General features: G+C 28.0%; 2 protein-coding genes across 5 annotated transcripts in view; one reads left to right on the forward strand and one right to left on the reverse strand.

The window, feature by feature from the left end:
- Window positions 1-397: 397 nt before the first annotated feature.
- Window positions 398-4,134, forward strand: LOC122513863 (regulator of MON1-CCZ1 complex). The gene is made up of 11 exons (XM_043630337.1): window positions 398-759; window positions 837-1,142; window positions 1,212-1,386; window positions 1,462-1,621; window positions 1,701-1,806; window positions 1,905-2,058; window positions 2,134-2,197; window positions 2,291-2,510; window positions 2,590-2,759; window positions 2,844-3,119; window positions 3,180-4,134. The coding sequence occupies exons 1-11, from the start codon at window positions 643-645 to the stop codon at window positions 3,439-3,441; spliced, it is 2,010 nt and encodes a 669-aa protein (XP_043486272.1). The 5' UTR covers window positions 398-642; the 3' UTR covers window positions 3,442-4,134.
- A 5,174-nt stretch (window positions 4,135-9,308) lies between these two features.
- LOC122513865 (GTP-binding protein Di-Ras2) overlaps window positions 9,309-26,050 on the reverse strand; it is a 50,624-nt gene continuing 33,882 nt past the window's right edge. The window contains exons 1-7 of one of the 4 annotated variants that reach the window (XM_043630343.1): window positions 24,491-24,502; window positions 23,955-23,958; window positions 12,984-13,052; window positions 12,085-12,701; window positions 11,307-11,452; window positions 10,914-11,179; window positions 9,309-9,538 (exon numbers count right to left, since the gene is read on the reverse strand). In XM_043630343.1, the coding sequence (XP_043486278.1) occupies window positions 9,325-9,538; window positions 10,914-11,179; window positions 11,307-11,452; window positions 12,085-12,271 (813 nt within the window). In that variant the 5' untranslated portion in view covers window positions 12,272-12,701; window positions 12,984-13,052; window positions 23,955-23,958; window positions 24,491-24,502 and the 3' untranslated portion in view covers window positions 9,309-9,324. Of the gene's footprint in view, window positions 9,539-10,913; window positions 11,180-11,306; window positions 11,453-12,084; window positions 12,716-12,983; window positions 13,053-15,255; window positions 15,318-23,954; window positions 23,959-24,490; window positions 24,503-26,050 lie in introns of those variants that run through there. The other 3 variants (XM_043630342.1, XM_043630340.1, XM_043630341.1) reach the window with 3 other exon arrangements.

Genomic DNA, 26,050 nt, shown 5'->3' on the forward strand with positions numbered 1-26,050 from the left:
TTCCGTTTACCGTACCGACTCTCTTTCTCTCTCTTCCCCCTCCGCCATTCCTTCTCCTCCATCTTTCTTTTTTCTCTCACTTGCATCCTTCTCCCCACTACCACGCCTACCTAACCTTTCTCTCTCTTTCTCTCTTTCACTCATCCTTCGTCAAGCTACGATCGATTACGCGTTCTTTTTATATACATATATATGTGTATGTAAACAAATGTAATTTTCATTATATATATATATATGCATATTAATTATTTTTATATTATTCGGTTAGAGATATTTATTTTTTTTCTTTTTTTCATGTTTCTGTCGATTTTATTTCAATATTCATTATGATTGGTTGAAACATTTCCGCGCCATTTTAATAATGTATTTGAATGTGTATACGATTCGGTCTATCGATCGTTTCATATGTGTTATGATTTGTTGTTACGTGTATATATATGTATATATATATATATATATGTATGATGTAAATCTGATGAATAATTATCGGTTTAATTAATGAATCATAACTTAATTAGGTTTATCTGCATAGATAAAGTGCGCGAGACTAGCTTTGCTGTGTTTTCTTAACCTTCTGACAGAGAAATATCAAGACTTTTGCGAATGACAGCTAAAGTTTTAAGTATTTACTGATTTGTTGAAATGGAGAACGAGAAGGAAGGGAACGATGATTATTATTTAGAATTATCTTCTGATCCTATTAAGTTTGAATCGGTTAGCAGTCTTACCAATGTTTTTTTTGATGATTCCAAACAGCAAGTGAGTTATTAACGTTAAATTTATTTTATTATTGTCCATTGTTTCATTTTCTAACCTCTCTTTGTGTTTTTGTTAAGGTATTTGCTGTTCGTTCTGGGGGTGTCACTGGCGTCCTGGTCAAGGGACCTAATCAGAATATAATATTTAGAATGGAGGATAAAGGTCCAGTGATATCTATCAAATTTTCTCCAGATATGAATATACTTGCTATACAGCGTACTAACACATCTGTAGAGTTCATGAATTTTTCTCCTACGCATGAACCTGATGGTATTGAGTATTCGCAGTCTTGCAAGGGAAGGACTGCGACTATATTAGGTTTTGTTTGGACACATGGCAATGAAATATTATTTGTTACCGATCAAGGAGTAGAATTGTTTCAAGTAAGATTAGTGATAACAGTTAGCGTTATTATTATTTCATGATATGATATAAGTGTTTTACTTTTATAGGTTAATCCAGAGAAACGTTGTACTAAAACATTGAAATCTTCTAATTTAGTGATCAATTGGTTTGTATTTTGTCCTAAAAGTTATTTAGTTTTGTTGTCCACTGGTTCGGTAGGAAATTTAATGCAAGCATTACACGTAACACCTGGCAACATTCAAAAATTTACTAAATTTGAAAGTAAGTTGAACAATAAGATCTTTTGTGGTTTTTTCATAACATAGAACTTGTAGATCTGTATGGGAGCCATTTCAGTGGAACCTAGTACAACCAAACCGGGAAAGCTTGCTGTCTCAGAAAGAGACGTAGCTTTAGCTGTTTTGTATGGAACACCTTGTATTATTGTCTTGCGACATCAGGCAGGAGCTAATCGTTCTGTTGGAACTGCATTTGTCTATGTATATACTATTCATAAGTAAGGCTTTTATTATAGATTTTATGCAATTAAATTAAAAACAAAAAATCACACCATTTATGTAAATTATATTTTCTAGGATGTTAACAATTAAAAAAAGTCATATTCTTAAGCTCGATGCCAGTGGACGATTTGCTATTAATGTTGTAGACAATCTTATTATTGTTCATCACCAGGCATCAAAGGTATATATTCTATATATATGGGGTGTCCCAAGCTTCTCCTATATGTTTATATATGATTATATTGATATTTTTTGACTGAGTACTATTATTTTTTATAGACATCAATGATTTTTGATATAATGTTACCTGGTGTAAGTGATGGTACTGTGGTCCATCATACTAGTGTAGCACCAGCAAAATCTATTAAACCTTACAATCTTGTCGTCCCAGGTGCAACTTTGTCAGATGAGCTGTTACAGCCTTGTCAATTATGTATCCTTTTAAACTAAAATCTCATAATTTTATTGTTTTATAGATTCAAAATATGTTTTTCTTATTATAGTGTAGATTCACCTAATTGGGTAGTATTTCAACCAAATATAGTAATTGACGTTAAGTTAGGGTGCTTATGGTATGTCTTTATAAAATTTAAAGGGACTTTTTTTTTATTTTAGATTCACGTTAATATTTCATATGTTTATTTATGTATTTTTATTGTTTACAGGTACATAGAATTGAGATTGGAAGTATTAATTAAACTTATTAAAGACAAAGTTATATTAGTTGAATTTCTTATGCAAAGATCTAATGCAAAGCAAATTTTGATACAAGTATTGCAGCAATTTATGACAGAATTGCCAGTAAGTTTAATGGATATTCCAGCAATTTTCGACAAAATTAATCCTGTATATAGAAATTATCTTGAGAAGGAAATGCAAAATCAGGTGAATGAATTATAATTTTATCAAAATATTAAACTCGTATTTTCATTGATTAAGCAATGTTTTATTAATATTTGTTTAGATGGGTACTCCTCTTCAGAATAATACCAAAAATGGTAATACTACTACGGAGAATTACAAGTACAAATTGAAAATTGAACAAAGTGATATGTATAGTATCATTTTACCTAAATTTCCTGAAAGTACAATAGAACCAAAAATGATAGTATGGGTCCTCTTAGAATATATCAGGTATATGCATATAATAATAAATAACAATCGTATCAATTGTTATATTTGTTAAGTTACATCTAATGCATTATGAAAAATGATTAGGTCTTTAACAGAACATGGAATTCCTGTAGAACATTATTTACATGAGTTAGTTATTACAACATTGGTGCAAAGAAAAGCATATTATCAACTACATCAATTATTGCAATATCATGTTGTAGCTGACTCGAAACCTTTAGCTTGTTTATTGCTATCCTTAGAAAATTTATATCCAGCTGCTCATCAATTAGCATTGGATATGTTAAAACGATTAGGCAATGCACACGAAGAAATAATCGAAGTACTTTTGTCTAAAGGCTATATATTAGCTGCTCTTCGGTAAGTAAAAAAGCTATAAAATTATTGCAAAATTCTTCTATTTACTGGAATACGTTTTAGATATGTCCGTTCAGTTGGAATGATAGATCAGGTATCAGCTCGAAAATTTTTGGAAGCAGCAAAAGCTTCTAACGATGCTACCCTCTTTCATTCAGTCTTTAAATTTTTTGAACAACGTAACTTAAGGTTACGTAATACAACAGCTTTTACAAGGGGTGAACATTGTCAACCGTATGTTCAGCATTTTAAATATTTATTTCAAGGGACGGATAATGGATGCAATTCCGATACAAACTCTAATGTCACTACGGTCTCATTATAAGAGTGTCACTGTGATCTCTTGTTAATCAGAATATAGATTTCTGTATTTAATTATGGGTATGTATTTTAGAAAACGTAGAGGAGTTTAATAAAGATAAATTTTTATCAATCGATTTTTAGAACGATGAATAGGATATCAATGAAGTGAACAAGTATAATTAAAGTAATCCATTTAAAATGACTTTATTGATATATTCAAATCACTTTTGTCTTTTTCTTAACATTTCATTAATAAACATTGTACAATATTGGTTTTGTTACCATATAGCTCTCTTATTTGATTACCAATAGATGAACTTAATTTTGGATTAATACAATATACGTAATAATATGCTCCGATAGATTGTTATATACTAATTGTAAATGAAATAATTACATGAAATTAATACAACATTAATTTTGTAATGTATATATGAGCTGTTCATAAATCAAAGCGATTAACTTTACTTTCAGAATTTTTGTAAATTTCAGTGTACAAGCATTTGATAGATCTTTTCTATTTTTTATTTAATGGAGTTAATCGATTTGACAAATGAGTGACTCATTAAATATATGTACAGTAATCCCACCATTTAGACGGATTTACTTTAATGCGCTTGAGCTACCAGAGCCCCAATGTTACTGCAATGTGTTATGTAAAAATACAAATTCAGGGATTTCTCAGTGTAATTTGAAAGTATACTTCATAAAGGAACATTTGAGATTTTAATTAAAAAATTAGAAGCCCGTCGACTTACTTATTTAAATATATAAATATATATATTTCTACAATCTGAGATTAGATAGAATGAAATATGTGACAAATGATAATTAAATTACTTTTTATTTATCATTTTCATTTTGAAGGATTAAATATAGTCTTCACGACGTGCAAAGAATCAGTATGTGTGCTTACATTTAGAAGAACAGCAAGACATTTATTAAAATTGGTCGAAGAGATATTCTTCTTTTCTTATATATAATAACAATATTATATTATTATTTTATTTATTTATTTATGAATTACGCACTGTCTTCTTTATTAATCAAACGATTCAAAATCGGTTTCTTTGTATTATTATTTCTTAAGCTCGATGGTAAATCAGTACTTAACGGTTTACGCCGCCGTTTTTCTTGGTCCGTACTCTGAGATCATTTTTTATGATAAAAAACGAATTAGTTTATCAACATTTATTTAAAATTAAGCAAGGATGAGTCGCCGATTCTGATTCGATTAATGTATTTAAAAACCTTGTCAAACAATTCTAATAACTGCCCTTTTAAACTTTATACAATTTTAATAATAATTAATGTCGTTTCGGTTTTTAAATTACCGCAGAATAACTTTATAAATATACGATACCAGAATGACATTAATTATTACTATCATTTTTTTTCTACAGACATTTTTGACAAGGTAAGACAGCGTGAAAAAATAATTATTATAAATCCCAATTCATTCGTTTACAATCATTTTTTAAAAGATTACAATTTTCCCTCCATTTCACTTATTCGTTCTTACGATTACGTTCTTACGAATTTCGACCAATTAACGACATCGTATTATTAGTTTACCGATAAGTTACGGAAATAACCGAATCATTAATCGTCAATTCTTCGTAAACAACTTGCAACGAATTTCGTATTTAATTAATTATAGTTTTAGTTATTTATCGAATTATTTGTTCTTAACAATTCTGGACGAAATTTGTGACACGAGTGCTCGACAAAATTTTATTTATTTTCAAGAAATAATAATTGTCGCGGGATAAAGAGAAAGAGGAAGAAAGACAGACAGAACGATGCAGTTTCTTTCGAGATATCAAAAAAGATAAGTCGTACTCACATTACAATAGAATATTAGAAATAGTTTTTAAAACTCTTTTCTTTTCTTTTTTCTTCTTTTTTTATAGAAGACAGATATAGTAAAGACAGATAATAACTTCAATCCGGATTGCGTGAATATATTTGTTTTCTTTTCATGTATATATATATATATATATGTATATGTATATAATATTTATCAACGAACGCGCGAAAAATTGCTTTTACGTTTCAGCCAATAAGAAACATCGTTATTTTGATTAAAAACATGGCGGGCAGTTTGAAATCATAAATATGTTAGTTCTACGTTCATTTGTAAAGAAATGTTTGAAAATATTTTTGATTTTATCCAACTAATCAATAATTAAAGTGAATTATTTTCAACACGTTCTTTGATAGCTAATAGGAATTTTTTTATTTCCTATTTCTTTATTACTATTATAGTAATAATTTTTAAAAAGACAGGTAATTAGCGTAATAGCGTGCGTCTTAAAAATCGAATTTCTTCTTTTGATTTGTAGCTTAGCCTCTTTGATTTATTTAAATATTAATAGAGAAATTTAATATAGCTTAATTATTATTTATATACATATAATATAATAGCATACATTAAACGTTTAATATATATATATGATATACTAGTATTCACGGTATACATATAATACTACTATATTGCCAATTAGGTCAAGAAAAAAGCAAAAAAATACACGGTACGGAGGATATTTTTGTTCGATGAAAAATTTCGTTCGTTATGCGTATAACCCTGCAATTTTTTTTAAATAAAAAATAGTGATAACGTTAACTCACGTGTTAAAATATTCTACTTGAAAATTACAAAGTAGTTAAATATGTATTAAATCGATATATTATTACATATTGAAGACAAATTTTACTATATATAATTTATACTATTCTTAAAATAAATGTTATAGTTTTTATTCTTACGAAAATACTTGTGAATTGTCCTTAATGTTGCATTATATTCTTATACATGTTTACAATATTGTTTGTATCATTCAGTTTTACATTATTAATAATTGCCCGTGGCACAAAGTTTGCGCATGACAAACGAAGACAATTATTCTATCTCGTTTCATTGTTAATTTTTCCATTTATGGACACTGGCATTATAGTAGTAAACATTGTATACACAGGATCAGTTGTTTAATTGTTCCAAGATAAACTATGAGCGCAAATTTCTTCGTAATCCCGAATAATTATATTTTTTACTTATATTTTTATTTATACCCGGACGATCCGCTTGTTTCGCGAGGTTTAGCTGACGAATATCAACAACAAAGACAAATCAAGAAGTGCAATATTTTTTTAAGTATGTTTAGATATATATTACATTAAGAAAGAAAAAAAGAGAGAGAGAGAGAGAGAGAGAGAGAAAGAGAAATCGGAGATCTTATTGGACGACAGTTTTACTTGTAATTTTTACACGAAGAGAGGGTGAGACAATCTTTTTTTTCTTTTTTCTTTTATTTCTTAACTAACTTACAATTATTTTCCTCATTATCGTAATTAATTATGATTAATCTCCATTTGTTACGATACACACGAAACAGATCAATATTTGAATATATTTTTTTGTTCCTCTCCTTTTTTTTTTTGTGTGTGTTTTAGGAATGAATCGTTTTTCGAAGCATCGATTTTATCCTTTTAATTGTTATTTGGTATCGTTTAAATACATGTGTGTATCATTATATAAGGTTTATCAATTTTATATAATATAAATGATTCGATAAAGAATTTTTTTCTTTTTTTTTCATATCATTTAACAAAATAAAAGAAAATATTATTTAGGTAATAGAATTTATCATATTATATTGGATTAAACAAATTCTATACACGACAATTGAATATAAATATTAATAAATGAATTATAAGGGGATAGAAGATTTTTTCGACGAAATAACAACGATAAAATGAAATTTGTTTTAAAATGGGTTACGCGCAATTAACAATAGCGGCGTAATTATTGAAAAAACTTTCTATCGCATTAATATGTCGAAGTAGAAAAATCGCATACACACACGTGTATATGTAATTATATAGAATGTTTTACCACGTATTCGTTTAAGCGTATTCGTGATTCGACAATGAGATCATTAAATATCTCATCTACGACACTTTAAACTCATCTTCTTTTTCTTTTTCACGTTTCTCTTCTATTTTTTTTTCGTATTCATCAGCTTCTTCGAATAAATTTTTTGTTTCAAATATATAGGACGGTTAATTATTAAATATATTTTTATGTGCTTATATATATATATATATATATGTAGATTTACTTTATTTTATTTTCATTTTACGCGTTAACATGCTCGCGATATTTTTAATAAATCTGTTTTATTTCTCGAGCTGAAAATTTCCATTTTGAATTTGAAATCCAAGTTGACAAATAAAATACAAATAAAATGTAAATAATAGAATTAGAAAACAAAATTGTGTATGCACACAAGTATACACACGTAACATCGAATATCTTAATATCTAAATATATATATATATACGAATGATACACGTTTAAATAATTAATTAGTGGTTAATATTGGCGTAAAAATGGCACGTTTAAAATTATTTAATTTAGGATGGCGGCTCACGACTAACTGAATAGTTGTCAAGTTTTTGTAGTTTGGGGCTCGAACTCACTGTTGATCAGTCTTCATTGATCATTTAATCATTAATAATCATCTGTATTTTATGATATTATGAAAGAAATATTAATATTATAAATTAGAAATGTGTTTAGAAATTTGTTCGAAAAAAATTGTGCACCGCGGAACGGAAGATATTTTTTATTTTTAATTATAAATATTAATATCAATATAATTATTATTATTATTATTATTATTAAATATTATATAATAATATTTTTGTGTATATTTTATAACAATACAACAAGAGTAAGATTTCAAAGCTTAGGGTGGCTTAAATTAATTAGATCTTTGCTAACAATATTTTCTACAAAGTATTTTGATCAATATATTTATTAAAATTGTTCGATAAGTAATTTCGTTCCTTTTTTTTTTTTTCAAATTCGATAAATTAAACTTTTCAATTATTTCTTTGATTTTTCATTTACGTTGTTAAAAGAAAAAAAAATATCGATAATCTTGAGATTCCGTAAAAAAAAGGACCTTGTAAAACAATTCTTTCCAGCATTAGATTTCTCTACTGCAATAATGTAATTTTTTCCTTTGAATTTTTTTAATAGGATTAATTATGATAAAGAAGATTTTCAAGGTGGACAGAATTATTGTCGCACCGTGTATATCACTTAATTGCATACGTCATTACCATTTATTTTACATACTCAAAGTAGTAATTATAATATGTTACCCTTTTGTAAAACAAGAAAGCTTATTATACATAATCCGGATTGGATTATTAAAGTAAGCTTTTTCTTTTCCTATTATTTTTTTGTTTGATTCCAGTTAGATTCTAGTTTCCTTTTTTATCTACTTTTTTATTATATATATATATATTATATATTTAAAACTAAATTTTTCTTTCTTCTATTTCATAATTTTTTATTTTTTTTTTTTTATTTAAAAAAGACTGAAAAAAAAGAAAGTAAAACAAAACAGTCGGAACAAAATTTTCCAACTTTATGTTTAAATTAAATAAATTACCTTGTATTTTAAAAATTAAAAGAAAAGGAGGAAGAGCGAAAAACAACAAAAAATTATAATAGGAAGAGGATTTTTGTTCGTTTCTCTTTCGTGTTTCTCTTCTTCTCCGTTTTATCCATTTATTATTTAATTTTCCTTTATCTTTCTTTCTTTCTTTCTTTCTTTTGTTTTTTTCTTACAGATCATTCAAAATTTGAGATCCGGTTTTATATAATAATAATATTATTATATAATTGTGTAATAATAATCAGGGTTTTTTTTTTTTTTCTAAGATTATTTTTCGAATTAGAAATTAATACGCGTAACGTCGTTTAATTAATATATTTCTTTTCTTTACTTTAGTTTACTTTAGTTTACTTTACTTTACTTTATACTTTTGATTTATTAATTTCTTTTTCTTCTTCTTTTTTTTTTTTTTTTTTTGCCCCGTTTAAATCGCCTTAAGAGATGTTGCAATCTTCCGCATGAGAGTCTCGAATTTGTTGCTTCGTTTTTCTTGAGGCACGTCTGATCAAACTACGACTTCGTGGTTTGCTTTTCACTTCTTCAGTTGCCGCTGAAGGCACCACGTTGACATTTTGATTCGCAACCGATTGCGGTGGCTGAGGACTACCGGAACCGGCACTTCCGGATCTGCTACCCGGGCTACCGGATCTTCAAAAAAAATTCGATTTTGCCATAGATCGATAGGGAAATTTTGTATTTTTTCTCGATTTGCCATGAAAAAGAAACAAAAGAAGAAAAAAAACAAATATTATAGCGTTTTAAATATTTTTTTTCATCGATTTTATATTAAAAAAAATATTTGCACTTTATAATATTTTATTTAACTTAATAATATGCGTGTTCGTGCGTTATCAGAGTCAAATTTAATATCATAAGAAATATCTTTTATTCGAATAATACCAAGCGTAAAATAATTTCAACAATCAACAACAACAATAAAATATATATTAATCGTAAAGAAAGAAATAGGTTGAGCTAATGATTGTTAATGCTCAATATATAGTTAAGTTTTGAAATTACATATTAGAATATATTTAGTAGATAATTAAAAGTTCCGTACTGCATTGGGTTTGAAAAGTTTTCTTGTTAGGTTTAGAAAAGGGGAGTAGCATCGAGATTAGTTGATCACCTAAATGGAAATACATTCTTGTCGATTGACGTAGGGTGTACAATAGATCGCAATTAAACGGAAGTCTGCGAATGAGAAGCAGTTAAAACTTGTGATTGAAATTCCGAAAAAGGATTTTCGAGCGTGCGCGTATTCAACTTGCATGTGTCAAAGTGAATATAAAAAAGAGAAAAAAAAAACATCTTCGGAATGTCATAATTAACTTTCGTGTTGTATCGATAAACTCGGAAGGTATTTCATTATTGACATTTTTTTTTGTCTTCGTTTAAACTTTTTCATCATCGTGTTTATACGTGGAAATAAAGTTAAATATATTTTTCGTCGAGATTATTATCATTATAATACGAGAAAATGTTAAGCTTTGATTGGTCATAAATTAAAAAGCGTTTATGGTTGAATCGAGGATTCGATTAATTACTTTAACGTCGCCTAAAGGGTTTGTAAAACATTCATGGATCATCGATTAAACATTATTTAATTACATTTTTTTATTATGTATTTTTTTCTCTTATGGAAAAACGATGTTCTTTTTCTAACATTTACATTTACAACGTCACGATATTTTTTCCAATCATAATATTTCGCGACGAAATAAAAGAATAAAAATAAAACAAAAGAACAAAAAAAGAAGAAAAAGAAGAAGGATAAAAAAGAAATAAAGCGATAGTACGTCATCGTTGGACTAGTTAGTTGCCAACTAGTTTTTCGAAGATCATATTGGCGTATAAATTGACACGGTTGTTCAAAACTGTGTAACAATGTTTCTATCGAAAGAATCGTTAGTTAAAACGTTAGTTCAAAAAATCGACCAAATTCAAAACCTAGGAATTGGGGGATGGGGATGGTAGTATAACAAAACATTCTTTATAAATAAAAATAATAATTTGTGTATACCTTCGTGAACCATAAGCGGAACATCTCCTCCTCAATCCTGACTCGTCGGATTCTCCGGTTGGATTTTTTGGTACGATTCTTGAAAGTGTGACAAAACACCTAAATATATCCTTGATATTGTAACCATCTTTAGCCGAACATTCCATAACTTTGGCTCGAAGTTTTGGTAATTCGCAGAATAACCATTCGCTGACATCTTCGATCGGTACTTCTCTTCGTGTACCAGCTAGATCATATTTATTACCAGCAACCACTATTGGTACTTCCTATTTAAAAGGATGAGATTTTTTAATTAAATTAATAAATTAATTAAATTAGATTAGAATAGTTTTTGGTATTGTATTCTTAGACACAATGCGTCCAAACATATTCTAATTGAAATTATTCTAATACCTGAAAATCTGTACGTTGTTCTCTAACTTCCTCGAAACATCGTTTTACACATTCAAAACTGGGTGATGAAGTAATAGCGTATACGAGAAGAAAAGCATGAGCTGTGGCTATACTCAATCTTCTCATAGCTGGAAATTGCAAATCCCCTAGAAATCGTGAAAATATATTTCTATTGTCAATAAGATTGCTCTATTATTCAGGATTAATTCATTTATTTTTGGCATAAATAATCGAGGAAGCTTAATACTTTTACATCAGTGAGATTAAATACGCCGATAATAATTGAAATATTCAATGGCAAAATAAAAGAAGGCCAGCTTTTTATATTTTAGTTTATATTTTAATGTAAAATTAACGTTCATTCGAGAAAAACACACACTCTTTCGTGAAAATAAAGAAACTAAAGCACGCTTCAAACTTTAATAATTTTATTGAAAGTTCATTAATATTTATTCTCTGGAAAATGGAAAATACTCCTGGAAGGGCGCGCGGCGCGTGTATTGTTTACATATGCTTTGGAATAAATTATAATTACAAAGTATAATGTTGTTGGAGTAACATTTAGTTGATTAAAATTATCCGTATATCTTTTTTTCTGAGAAAATAATAAAAAAATTTATTTCGTGGGTGGAACAAACCACAATTATCCGTTGGAAAATGTTCAACAAAAATTGCGTATTTATTCTTAAGCTGATATTTAATGGCCATGCACGGTAATTTCATGATCACCGTGCAACACCATCGTCAATAAATGATATTTTCTTCTAATTATACTAACCAGTAGTGTCGAGAAGATCAACTTTAAGAGTGAGATTTCCTAGAACACATTCTCTGGAGTATAAATCTTCGACAGTTGGCCTGTATCGTTCAGTAAAACCTTGTCCTAATAAACGTCGTATAATGGCGCTTTTACCGACAGCAGCGCCACCCAAAACAACCAATCTGATCCTTTCGTGATCGGCCATGTTGTCGGTCGCCGACGGTGGCCTTAACCGACGGCGTATTATTTTTCTTTTCTTTTTTTAACGACTGGTTACTAGCTCTCGCCAATTCAGGAAAGGAATATTAACAGGCACTAACCCAAAGAACGTTATCTTTTGCTTTTAGCAATCACAAGGAAATTCAATATGGCTGGCTCGGAGAAGAGATTGCTGCTTCGATGTTAATTCGGTTTCTTTTCTTCTTCTTCTTCTTATTCTCCTCCTTTAACACGAGAAATTGATCGATCGATCGATCTTCTGAATCGAGAATTTCCTATCTACAATTAAACTGAACTTCTAATTTACTTGTCCCTTTTCTTCTTCTTTTCCTTCTTCTTCTTACTTTTCACTTCTTCTTTTTCTTCTTCTTCTTCTTCATTCACTTATTACGCCCGGAGAGAATTTCTTGGGTACTCTTTAAATTGAGAACTGTTTTAAATTACTATTGGAAGTAAGTAGTCTAGTTCGAAGAAAAACAGTCATTTTCTTCGGAACTTACTCTTTGATCAATTTGTAATATGATTAAGAAAAAAAGGAATTTTTTTAATTGGGTTTCAAGTAATTAGGTTAATGATAACTGAACATATAATGAGTTCTTACGAATAAAATTAATCGTGTATGTAAATATATATATTTTCTTTCTTTTTTTTTTTTTTTATTTTCAATAAGGTTTTAAATAAATAAAATACTATTTTACCAAATTTTCCTCAATCAAAATAATTCTCGATTAGATCCGAAATGGCTGACTTGTTATCTTCTTTCATTTCTGCAACAAACAAATAAAACGCAAACGGTTTGGTTAGAAACAATTTGATATTAATTAATCATTTTTATATCTATTTTTATCTATGATATTCTATGGAAAGTTTAAATGAAAGCTGTTTTATATTCTACCACTGTTCCTATGAACCCCCTTTTTTTTCTTCTCAAACTCTTTTAGAAAGGTTAGGACAAAAAAAGGTAGGTAGAGAGAAAGAGAGTGAAGAAAAAAAAAAAAAAGAAAAAGAAGAAAAACCGAACGGCAAAAAAAGCGTTCAGTTTTGCGTGACGGTGAAATGTTCTTACAATTTCTTCTTTTTCTATGGTCATAATTTATCCAATAGTACCGCCCACCCTTCTTTTTATACCCAAGGGCATTATGAAAACAAACGGAGAAATCGTGGCATGTCCGGTGAGAAGATTTATATCTTGTATTCTCACGAATACATTCAAAAACATTTTCTTCTAATCTCCAACAAATAAAATACCAATGAATTTTATCCTTTTACAGCAATAAGATTTGAAAATTCCTTCGTTATTCCTTAATTGTCCCTTATATATACGAAATAAAGGATATATCGATTAAAAAAAAACAAAAACAAAGTCCAATCAAATAAATAAATAAATAAATAAATAAATAAAGTTTCAACAGTAATAAATATAAAAAACAAATTCTGAAATATATCGTTAAATTAAATCTAATTAATTTAACCTAAAAATCAAGAGAGAGAATAAAATATTTGTTTGCTGTCTGTCCCGGCACTTCGAATGATTAAAATATATTAATTATTATTATGCGCAAAGAAAATAAAAAACAAATCGAATGATTCCAACAATCGATCCAACAATAATGAAAATTATCATGAAAAATGGAAAAACAATCTAACAAAATAATATTATTAGGATTTCTGACGTTTCCTTTTCTTTTCCTCCATTTGCTTTATAGGTTTTTTCTTTTTTAATAATCTTTTTTTTTTCTATTTTTTTTTTATTCATATTTGTAAAATATGTTGAATACGGCCACGCGACGACGGCTGTTTTCAACGCGTCGGAAAATCGTTGCTCTTGACAGGTGTCTCGTTTTAAAGCTACGCTTTAATCACGAAACTCGTTAGCCACGACGAAAAGCCGTAATTGCGTCTCTCACCTTCCCTTTCCCTTCACCTTTTTTTACTCCTCTTTCTCCTCCTCCTCCTCCTCCTCCTCGTACCCTCTTCCACCTTGTATCCAAACCACAAGTATCTACTTTTTGTTCATTTTTTTCTTCTCTTCTGTATCTTAATAATATTTAACAGATCGCGTTACAATAAATCTCATTTTCATTTCAAGATATGAATCTTCAATAATATCAACAATTCAAATATCTGCACGTAAAAGAAAATTGTTAATATTTCAGTTCGGTAGAGTGATTTTCTTTTTTTTTTTTTAGAAAATCCTTTATTTAAAATATTACAAAATAATTATTTATAGTGACAAGAATATTCATTTATACCGATTGTATGATTTACGAAAATATTTAGCAAAAGTGTTTAAAAATAAAATGATTAAATATTTTGAAGATATATATAAATATATAAAATCTTTTTCCTTCTCGTTAAGACTGGTTGAACTAAGCGAAACGAATTAATTGCATGTGCCAGCTTTCTTTATTACTGCCAAGAAGAAGTGTAAGAAAGCTTTCATCGTTCTTAAATTATCGTCATAATTATTCGTGTAATTATTGTTCTCTCAAATTCATTTAATTCTACCTCTACTTCTACTACTTCTTCTTCTTCTTTTTCTTTTTCTTCTTCTACTTATATTTATTATCGTCATCATCGTTATTATTTTCCATAATAATCAAATATAAATCTTTGATTTAATAAATTTGTAGTATGCCGTCTAGTAACGCAACAACAACAACAACAATAACAAAATACAAATTATATTATTTTAACATTGTCGAGTAAAATAAAAATTCAATATTTTAACGAACATTATCTTTGACCTTTTTAATCGTCGATTGATCGAACACAATTTTCTCTTCTATGTAAATTCAATTTTATTCATTTTCCAATACAGTAAATAGCTTAATTAAAATTTATGTTAGGAAAAAAAAAAAATAAAGAATTAGAGTTAAAAAATCAATCAGAGAAATGAATCCTAAGAGAAAATCTTAACCAGGAGTGTATGTGGTATAAAGGGCAAGTTACTATGTATATAGTACATACCTACGCCCTAACTGACATCCAATTTCCATGGCAACGATGAAGTCAAAGGGAAATGCGAAACTCTGAAAATGTGTGTATGTATATATATATGTGTGTGTGATTGTGTAAGTATTCGGGGTTTGATATTTCTCTGAAGGGCTTTTACTAAAGAAAATCTAACTAATAAACTATACTATTTCTATTTTAACCTTTGTTTCTTCGAAGAATAAGAACAAGAAATTATAATAAATGTTCATTGATCATTTCAAATTTATTTTTCGATTCGTAATAATTTTATTCTTATTTTTTAATTGACAATTATGTTTCATTGGTAACGACAGATTCGTTTAATTATTTTGATTATTTTTAATTCCTTAAAATGTGTTTCCTCAGTTTGTTTTTCTTTCCCCCTTTTCCCCCCTCCCCCCTTCATTGAATTTTATTATCTCGTAGAAAATGGCTTTTGTTCGACAATGTGACCTTTTTATTTCAATTAACGAATGTCTTATCGTCTTACCGTGATTGTTTTCTTCCCTGTGACTGATGATCACACCTTTTCTCTAATGAAATTCTCGAATATTTATTTAGAAAAGAAAACGCGAAGAACAATTGTACACGCGATACGTAGAATAACTATTATTATTATTATTTTTTCGTTTATTTTTTTCTTTTTTTTTTGTTTGTTGTTGCATTTTCTCGTTGTTGTGTTGTTAACTCGACGAACGAATAGAAACAGATCGAAGTTAATCCGTACTGTCAAACGATGATTATTTTTTAAATGTTTTTTTCCTTTCTCTTCGATCCAGTTTGACATTTTTTTTTGTTATCTGCTTCGAAAAATAAATCTATTCGAAAAATATCTCGCGTTGCATCAAAAATATATTTCATCGAGAGATATTACAATTGATATTTAAACTTAATGTTAATTAATTCCGATGAGAATTTGATCAGATTATTGAAATTAATTGAACGATTAATGGTTATTTTATATTGAAACCACCACGAACTGATAAATAAATATCGTATAATTGAAGATATTATAAAAAGTATCTTTGATTAGAGTAACGTAATTTCAATATTTTCCAGTGGTTCGGATTACTGATAATCGTGAAAGACAATGTTGTGGGTCTGTAGATAACAGTCAGATGTTTGATTAGGTATATATCCATTCAGGATAGGTAATTATTCGTGGCTACTAAGCGAGGTACGAGCTTAGAAACGTACAGAGAAATCTATACGCTGATTAGGAGTCTCTAGCTAGCTAGCTAGAGGCTGAAGTAACTGTTGGCAAACAAGCCAGACAAATGCCATAAACTGTTAAAGTCAGATAAAATAGAACTAAATCTGTTATCAAGGGAGGAGAGAAAAATCGATAAGAAACTCTGTGGTAACATTTAAAATATGGAAAAATAATAAACGAAAATATTCTTTAAAATATTTCTTAAAAAAAAAAAAGAAAATACTTTTGTATCTATATTTAAACGTGACAACGATATTTATCGTCAAATTTTCCCAATACCAATTATATCTCATATTCATTTCTTTTTATCGTCAAATTTTATTATATATATTCATTTGTTTTTATTTATTTTTTTTCAATATTCTAATTAAAATTATAATTTGTTCAAAGTGAATTTAACGTCATTGAAAATATTTTTAATAAATAATATTATTCATTTATATTATAATTCATTTTTATCGAAACATTTATTTGATAATATAATAACTTTCTATATGTTTGAATTATTTTCATTTGTTCAAAGGGAATTTAATGTCATTGGATATATTTTTAATAATTAATATTATTCATTTATATTATAATTCATTTTTATCGAAAAACATTTATTTGGGTAATAATCACTTTTTCTATGTTTGAATTATTTGATTATTTTTATTGAATGTTAACTTTCACATGACAATAATTCGACTAATGCGACTTGAATTAATAATAAACTGTGTGACGATTTATTTATATCGTAGTACACGAGTCGAGCCACGTTTTGATCTGCATTATGCATGGATTCTTGGGTCGTAGGACATTAGCCATGATTAAAGTAGGATATATACATATATATCCTATATATATATATACTCATACAAATATTTGTATATGTATTGTATGTACATTATACGCCAACAAACTTCATATACTATTTTTTCTTTTTTTTTCCTTTTTCTCACTTCTATGTGTTCAAAACCACCACTCCAGCAAGCCGTATTTCTCCCTATCCCCCTCCCACTCCCCCTCCTACTCCCTCACCTTTTCCACTTCACGAATTTATCCTCTTCAACGTCATCGTATGAATATTTCATCGCACGTGTTATTTCTCACCAACTATTGTCTCTATTTATATTTTATATTTCATTATTATTGTTCTTTTTCAATTCGATTTTACCATCCAATTTATATTCATAATGTATATTATTATTATTATTATTATTATTATTTAAATACTTTATCTGAATTTTTATTTAATTTTAGAAAAAAATTAGATAAATTGTAGTACAATTAATTAATGTTTTTTTTTTTTTTCTATTTTTTCTTTCGACGTCACAACAAATTCGTATGAACAAACAAATAGATCAAAGATGAAACGAATACGCGAATTAATTAATTGTCGCTCGTTATAAATGTTTGCCAATTTATTATAGTAATAAAGATAAATCAAAATAGGACACCCCTTTTTTTGATGTGCGAGATGAATTTGTTTCTTTTTTTTTTTTTCCCTACAAATTTTATATTCGACGTTACGCGGTTCTTTTTAACTTAGAAAAAAAAAAAAGAAAAAAAGAAATTTGTTGATGATTTTCCCTTTGAAGATTACGTATATATATATATATATTTCGCGTTGAATTTCGTGCTGCATAGGAATAGGAATAGCTTGAAATTCACGGTAAAATGAACACGAGAGAAAAGATTGGATGCTAGTAGATTTTATGGTACGCGAATGTAATTGGAGGATAGTCTGGAACCCTCGTTCGTGACTTTGTCAAAGGTTCCCTTTTATTTCGTTCTTCGGGTTCCCCAGTTTTTTACAAGATAATCATTTATATTACGTTCGTTGGATAGTATTTTTCAAATAATTTCTTTCCTATATGCATTACCGTACGTATAACTATAACAAAGAAAAAAAAAAAAGAAAAAATAACACAATGTTACATCGATTTTATATATTTTATATCAATATTATCATATTTTCATTATTCATTTGATCGTTTAACAATAACCCTGGTGATATGTAACCACTTCGTACACTAATTATTTTGTTGCCTATATCCAGGCGCAATACTTCACTCGATAAATATAAATTGATTACATTGTATTGCTTTTTTTTCCCCTCCCTCCCCACCCCCTACTTACTAATTATTTATTATTTCATTTATATTTTTACGAAAAAAGAACACAATGTTACATCGATTTATATATTTTATATCAATATTATCATTTTCATTATTCATTTGATCGTTTAACAATAACCCTGGTGATGTGTAACCACTTCGTACAGTAATTATTTTGTTGCCTATTTCCAGGCGCAATACTTCACTCGATAAATATAAATTGATTACGTTATATTGCTTTTTTTCCCCCTCCCCCTCTCCCCTACTTACTAATTATTTATTATTTCATTTATATTTTTACGAAAAAAGAACACAATATTACATCGATTTTATATATTTTATATCAATATTATCATATTTTCATTATTCATTTGATCATTTAACAATAACCCTGGTGATATGTAACCACTTCGTACACTAATTATTTTGTTGCCTATTTCCAGGCGCAATACTTCACTCGATAATATAAATTGATTACATTGTATTGCTTTTTTTCCCCCTCCCCCTACTTACTAATTATTTATTATTTCATTTATATTTTTACGAAAAAAGAACACAATGTTACATCGATTTTATATATTTATATCAATATTATCATATTTTCATTATTCATTTGATCGTTTAACAATAACCCTGGTGATATGTAACCACTTCGTACACTAATTATTTTGTTGCCTATTTCCAGGCGCAATACTTCACTCGATAAATATAAATTGATTACGTTATATTGTTTTTTTTTTCCCCTCCCCCTCCTCCTACTTACTAATTATTTATTATTTCATTTATATTTTTACGAAAAAAGAATACCAATGAAAGCAACTTTCCTGTTCATTTCGATATGATTATTGCAAATAATACGAAAAAAAATATTAAAAATATTTTTCTGTGTATAATACGTTTTTCTTAGGATATTTAAAGTAATTGTAGAAATCTTTTTCGTTAAGATAGGAGATCTCCATCGTCGTGCAAGATTTAAATTAATATCAAATGCATAAAATCGTAATATGTAGGTAAATCTTAGGAGTAATATGCTATAAGATATAATTCAACAGAACGTTCTTACGGACGTTTAGCTATACTAATATAACATAAATGCTTTATGTGGTTATACATTGATTAGTAATTTAAGGAAAAGGTCAAATAGCTTGCTAGAATTCTACGAAACTATATCTACATCTAATTTCAAATTTAATTGTGTTACATATATATAATAATTTAAATACCAAGAATTAATTATGCTAAGAATTAATAATAATAATTAAGTTGAAAAAGAAAGAAGAGGGGGCGAGGGGAAGGTAAAAGTAAGATTTTAAAATTAAAAAGTAAGATTAAAAAAAAGATTTCAAATAATTTGTCATAATTTTCTTACTTGTCAAACTAATACAACTGAATTCCCATAATACAACTGAATTCTTATAATACGTTGCAACATGGGACAATTGCTTGTTCACCTACTTAAACAAATTCTTTTTTCTCTTTAGAAATAAATTTTTACAAACGATCGTACAAAATTTACGAGAAATATTTATATATATATATAAATAACATAATAATAATATAAATAACATAATATATATATATTCTTATAATACTTTGCAACATGGGATAACTGCTCGTTCACCTACTTAAACAAATTCTTTTTTCTTTTTAGAAATAAATTTTTACAAACGATCGTACAAAATTTACGAAAAATATTTATATATATATATATATAAATAACATAATAATAATATAAATAACATAATATAATATATAATAGCATATATATACATTGATACGAGATAACGAGCATCGTACGTTATGGTTTGATGAGTGGGCTAGAGGGTTAGATGGGAAGAGGAAGGAGAAGGGTAAAAAGGGTGGGTGGAAAACGATACGCCGATTGTGTATTGTCACAATTGAAAGTTCGGCTTTCGAGTATTAATTAGAGCACCGAACGTACGAAATGAAGAGAAACTATGTCATGGAAATCGGTCGGCTGACAACGTTGGACATTTAATTGGATACGGGGTGAAATGGGGGGATAGGGGGATGGGGGATGGGGGATGGGGGGATGGGTTGGTACTTACCAACACACTCCTTTAACTAAAAGAGTCTGTCTCTGAGTGTTCGTTCACCTAATTATAGGTATATATATCTACCTTATGGTCTTTTCCCTTTCTATCTCTCCATGTCTATGTTTATGTCTGTCTTTGTTTTCCTACAAAGTGTATAGTTTCTAACTGCACACTTGCATAGCTTTACGGGGTAGAACAAATTGACGTAGGGTATGGTCAAGAGTGATGGTACGACACCAAAGGTTTCACAGCTTCGACAGATATAAAACAAACGTTAATTAGTTTCCGGAACCGATTGTAATGAAGTATCATTTTCGTTTTATAACTAATCGTCTTATTAATACTAAACGCGTAACGAAATTGAATGATATATTAATTACCTGTTCTTACCGTAAACGTTCGAATGATCATTTTTTAAAACGAAACATATATTTTCATATTACAACGAGATTTAAGCCAATTGTATAGCGAACAATTATTCTCGTTATTTGGTTACTTAAAAAAACGAAACAAAAATAAAAGAATAAAATAAAAAAAGGAAGAGTGTGTGTGTGTGTGTGGCGGGGGTTGGGGGAGAAAGAAAAAAAATAACGGGGAAAAGGGTAAACACAGGGTGGATGTTTGTCGGAATTATATAAAAAATGTATCATACCCGAGAATAATGTTCGCGAAACCATCGTAAGCTTGTTTTTTGTTTTTGTTTCCTTTTTCTCGTTTTGTTTATTTTTTGGTTGTTCCGTTATGTTTCTCTATCGCGTTTTTATTTTTACATTTTTTGTTCTTTCTCTCTTTTGAAGTTATTTTTCAAGTATATACGTACAAAACATGCGTTACGTATTTCCGTTTAAATGAAATTATCCAAGAAACGTATTATTTTGTTGAAAACTTTGACTAGTAAAGTATCGTTAAAGCGTTTTTTCCTTTTTTCTTTTTGTTTCAATGTCAATGTCCAACGGCGGTGACAAAAGTAATTTTCTACAATTACGAGAAAAAGCTTCTTTCAACGTTGTTAATTAAACGTATCGTAAAAAAGAAACTGTTATAATGGTTTTTCTATTGAGAAAAAAAATCATCGTTCTAACATATTTATCAAATTCACGTTGTAGTTATTTTATCGATTATTGTTTAAAAGGTAACGTGTATATGAATCTAACGAGAGTAATATTTATATAATTAATCAAATTTATTCTTCCGAATGTCATATAAATAATATTCAATAAAAGTAACTTTCATAAAGGACAATGATTCATTTCAACGGTGGATTTCGAAGGAGACGGTACACAGATCATATATTCCGTGTTTTTAAACAACAATAGACATTTCTTTCGATTAATTAACAATCATTTAAAGTAAATCGAACACTATAATGTTCATTAGTAATACTTATCATTGTTTGATAGTATAATACCATTTGTTTTAACGTTGAATATTTATAATCTAATTATAATACACCTACTTTTCTTTCAGGGTTTTTTTACAGAATAAATAATAAGTTTTCGAAGAATACGTTTAAAAAATATTTTCTTTTTTAACAAAATATCTATCTATCTATCGAAAAATTTCATTTTATTTTTCGTTAAACTAACATCAGACTATTTAAATTTTCGATTTAAATAGTTTCAATAATAATCATTGTTTAAATTAGTAATATTTATATATGTAATTGAATTTAAATAGAAAATCGTGTTGATGAAAAAAAGAAGCAGTTCGTGTAAAAATAAAACTAAGTATATTTAAATTTCGTAACATATTTCGTATCGGTGGCAACAATTTTATTTTCGTTTGACAACAATTTCTTTCTTTTCTTTTCTTTTCGTAAATGTATATGTGTGTGTGTTTTATTTTTCTATTGAATTAATGTATTTTGTATTTTTATAAAATAGAAAAGAAGAACGAAAGTATCCGTTCATTTTCTTATTGGAAATGTTTTCTTTTTTTCTTTTTTGAAAAGGAGAAAAGGGCATCAGAAAATCGAAGAATAATGAACGCTGACGTTAGCAATGTAAATCGAAGAAGAAAAAGAAGAAGAAGAAGAAGAAGAAGAAGAAGGCTTTAGGCTGTCGAATTAAATCGTGACCGTTCAATCGATCAGGTTTACCTCTGCACTTTAGCTAAACTTTCTAATCTAATTAACACTCGACTGGTGGTTGCTGATACACCTCATGAAATCTAATACAATTAGACATAATCAAAGTACTAATTATTAGAGATAAGTAAAAATTCTTCACAAATTCTTATCACATCGGATAATCGGATTACTTTTTTTGTTCTTATTGCGAAAGGTCTATTATTTTATCTCGATGTTCAACAAATTTTATGATATATAATATATATCATATTAATTTCGTTGGTAATTCTTTAAAAAAAAAAAAAAAACCAAAAGTATCGAAAGTACGATCGGTTGTATTTCTTTAACCATTTCAATGTTGAATAATCTTAGCTGAAGTGTTTAATAGATACGAAATACTTGATTACTAATGTGTTCTATTTCGTTGATTGATTTTACTAATCAGATTCTATAATAATAAATTATATTTAATAATTAAAGTTTTTTTTCTTTCTTAGATAATGTTTTTTTTCCCATATATATATCTATAGAACTAAAAGGGTTCTATAGATACTTGATTACTAAGAATACTTGATTACTAATGTGTTCTATTTCGTTGATTGATTTTACTAATCAGATTCTATAATAACAAATTATATTTAATAATTAAAGTTTTTTTTTCTTAGATAATATTTTTTTTTCCATATATATATCTATAGAACTATAAGGGTTCTATAGATACTTGATTACTAAGAATACTTGATTACTAATGTGTTCTATTTCGTTGATTGATTTTACTAATCAGATTCTATAATAATAAATTATATTTAATAATTAAAGTTTTGTTTCTTTTTTAGATAATATTTTTTTTTCCATATATATATATCTATAGAACTAAAAGGGTTCTATAGATACTTGATTACTAATGTGTTCTATTTCGTTGATTGATTTTACTAATCAGATTCTATAATAACAAATATATTTAATAATTAAAGTTTTGTTTCTTTCTTAGATAATGTTTTTTTCCCATATATATATAGAATTAAAAGGGTTAATTATTAATCATAGTAAGAGAATTATTTCTCGCACGTGCACATTTATAAATCCAAATATCGTAACTCGTTTCTTTTCGAGTATTTTTTTGGGGGATGATTTTTCATTTATTTGCATCGAGAGAACACGAAACACGATCTCTGTTGCATCAAACGGCGTTTCTGGAACGGAAACGATATCGAAGCGTTATGTTTCCAACTGCTCTTTCCCTCCCTCCCTTCCACCCTTCTTCACCCTCAACCCTCTTTATGCATGTATGTGCATATCCGTTAGCGAACCTTCTCGACTGCACAGGTTTCCGGGATCGTTCAATAACCACCATCTCATCTCGAATTAACGCTTATGGTATTATAGTCCATGGGGTTACGCACGACTCAAAGAGAAAGAACAAAGAGACAGAGACACAGAAACAGAGAGAAAGAAAGAGAGAGAGAGAGAGAGTCGTTGAAAACGGAAATGGAAACTCGAGTGATGTGAAATAGTTAAATCCATGAGTTTCCTGTTCTATCGTATTCTAATACACACACACTCACATATGATACACTTAAGTTAATTTAACCCTTTGAATGGGGTGTATACTTTTGACTTAAATGTCTTCCTTACGGATGAAATCATTTATAATTAATATATAATAATACAATAATTTTTATTCTGTGATTGATATTATTAGGGTTAATCAAAAGTTCGTACAATTTTTTTAAATGAATATTTTCAAAATAAATGTTACAACAATGCAACTTTGTAATACAATTTATAATACAATAAACGTACGAACTTTTGGTTAATCAAATGTATAAATAATACAAATGTATGTACAAATAATAAATTGGTATTTAATAATGAATGTGTTTTAGTTTTCTTAATATAATTTACATATGACGAGAGATTGAAAAGAATAATTAATATGCAAATGAATATTACATTAATTTTACGTTTATATTCCGATGAACACGGATATTCGTTCAAACAGTCAAAATTCTCTTAAAAAATAGATTTATGATATTACTTTTTAATAATCGATTCTACACATCGATATACATATATGTATTATTATTTATTATATAGAATAATAGATTATTATCATTAGTAAAGTATAGATGATAGAGATAGATATAAATTTGTACGTTCTAATAATCAAGCAACCCCTTAGAGAAGGGGTGTCTCTTTTCTTTCAATCTCCGAGGCAAGATGGATCTTACGAACTCCTTCAATCGACGTTCCATTCTCTTTCATGAAAGTGTACTCGTTAAAATCGTACCTAAGCTTGGTATATTTCCTTATACGTCAAAAAGAAAAGAATAGAAAAGAAAAGAAAAGAAAAGAAAGAAAGAAAAAAAGGGGTCAATGGACGAACTGGAACATCGATTGGAAATAAAACGAATGATCGATACTTTTTTAAAGATATTGACATGGTTCGTGAATTTAACCGACCTGATTTTATAACAATGCTGTTTATATATCGATGATATTCACAATTTTTATTCTATTTCTAATATAAAAAAATTTGTCTTTTCTTTCTATTGTGTGTTTTAATAACGAAATAACGATATAATGAGAATAATAATAAAATGATTATTAATAAATTATAATATATTGTAATTGTAATCGTTTCCCGCGATCCGGAAATACAATGGTGGTTCCCTTTTCCATTTAAACAGATTTTTTTACAGGGCCGAATTTTTTCTTTCGTGTTTTGTATCAACATTACCCTCTATGTATGTGTGTGTGTGTATACTATATGAATATATTTGCTTGTATGTATACGTGATATGCACGTTGGTCGGCAAAAGAGACGATACTTTGAGATTCAATTAAAAGAAAAAAAGAAAAAGTGAAAGTTAAGGAACAATTTTGTTTCCATAGGTAAACAAAACCCTAAAAGACTACCTGGGGTAAGGGTATATTTTTATTTTCAGAAGTCAACGACAGACTCTGATATTTGCTTGTATGTATACGTGATATTCACGTTGGTCGGCAAAAGAGACGATACTTTGAGATTCAATTAAAAGAAAAAAAGAAAAAGTGAAAGTTAAGGAACAATTTTGTTTCCATAGGTAAACAAAACCCTAAAAGACTACCTGGGGTAAAGGTATACTTTTATTTTCAGAAATCAATGACAGACTTTGATTACAACAAAAAGGGACATTTTTAGAAATTTTAAGACTCCGCAAGAATTGAATCTAACAATAATCAGAAAATTCCTAACCTATTATTCCTTTTTTTTTCTATCACAATTCGGAAATCCCATATAAAAGGACACAATATAATTATTTCCTTTATTTATTCTTTTTTTTTTTTTTCTTTTACTTTTATAAAGAAA

Source organism: Polistes fuscatus, unplaced genomic scaffold (genome assembly GCF_010416935.1).
Source record: "Polistes fuscatus isolate 324 unplaced genomic scaffold, CU_Pfus_HIC Scaffold13, whole genome shotgun sequence".
Taxonomy (NCBI): Eukaryota; Metazoa; Arthropoda; class Insecta; order Hymenoptera; family Vespidae; genus Polistes; species Polistes fuscatus.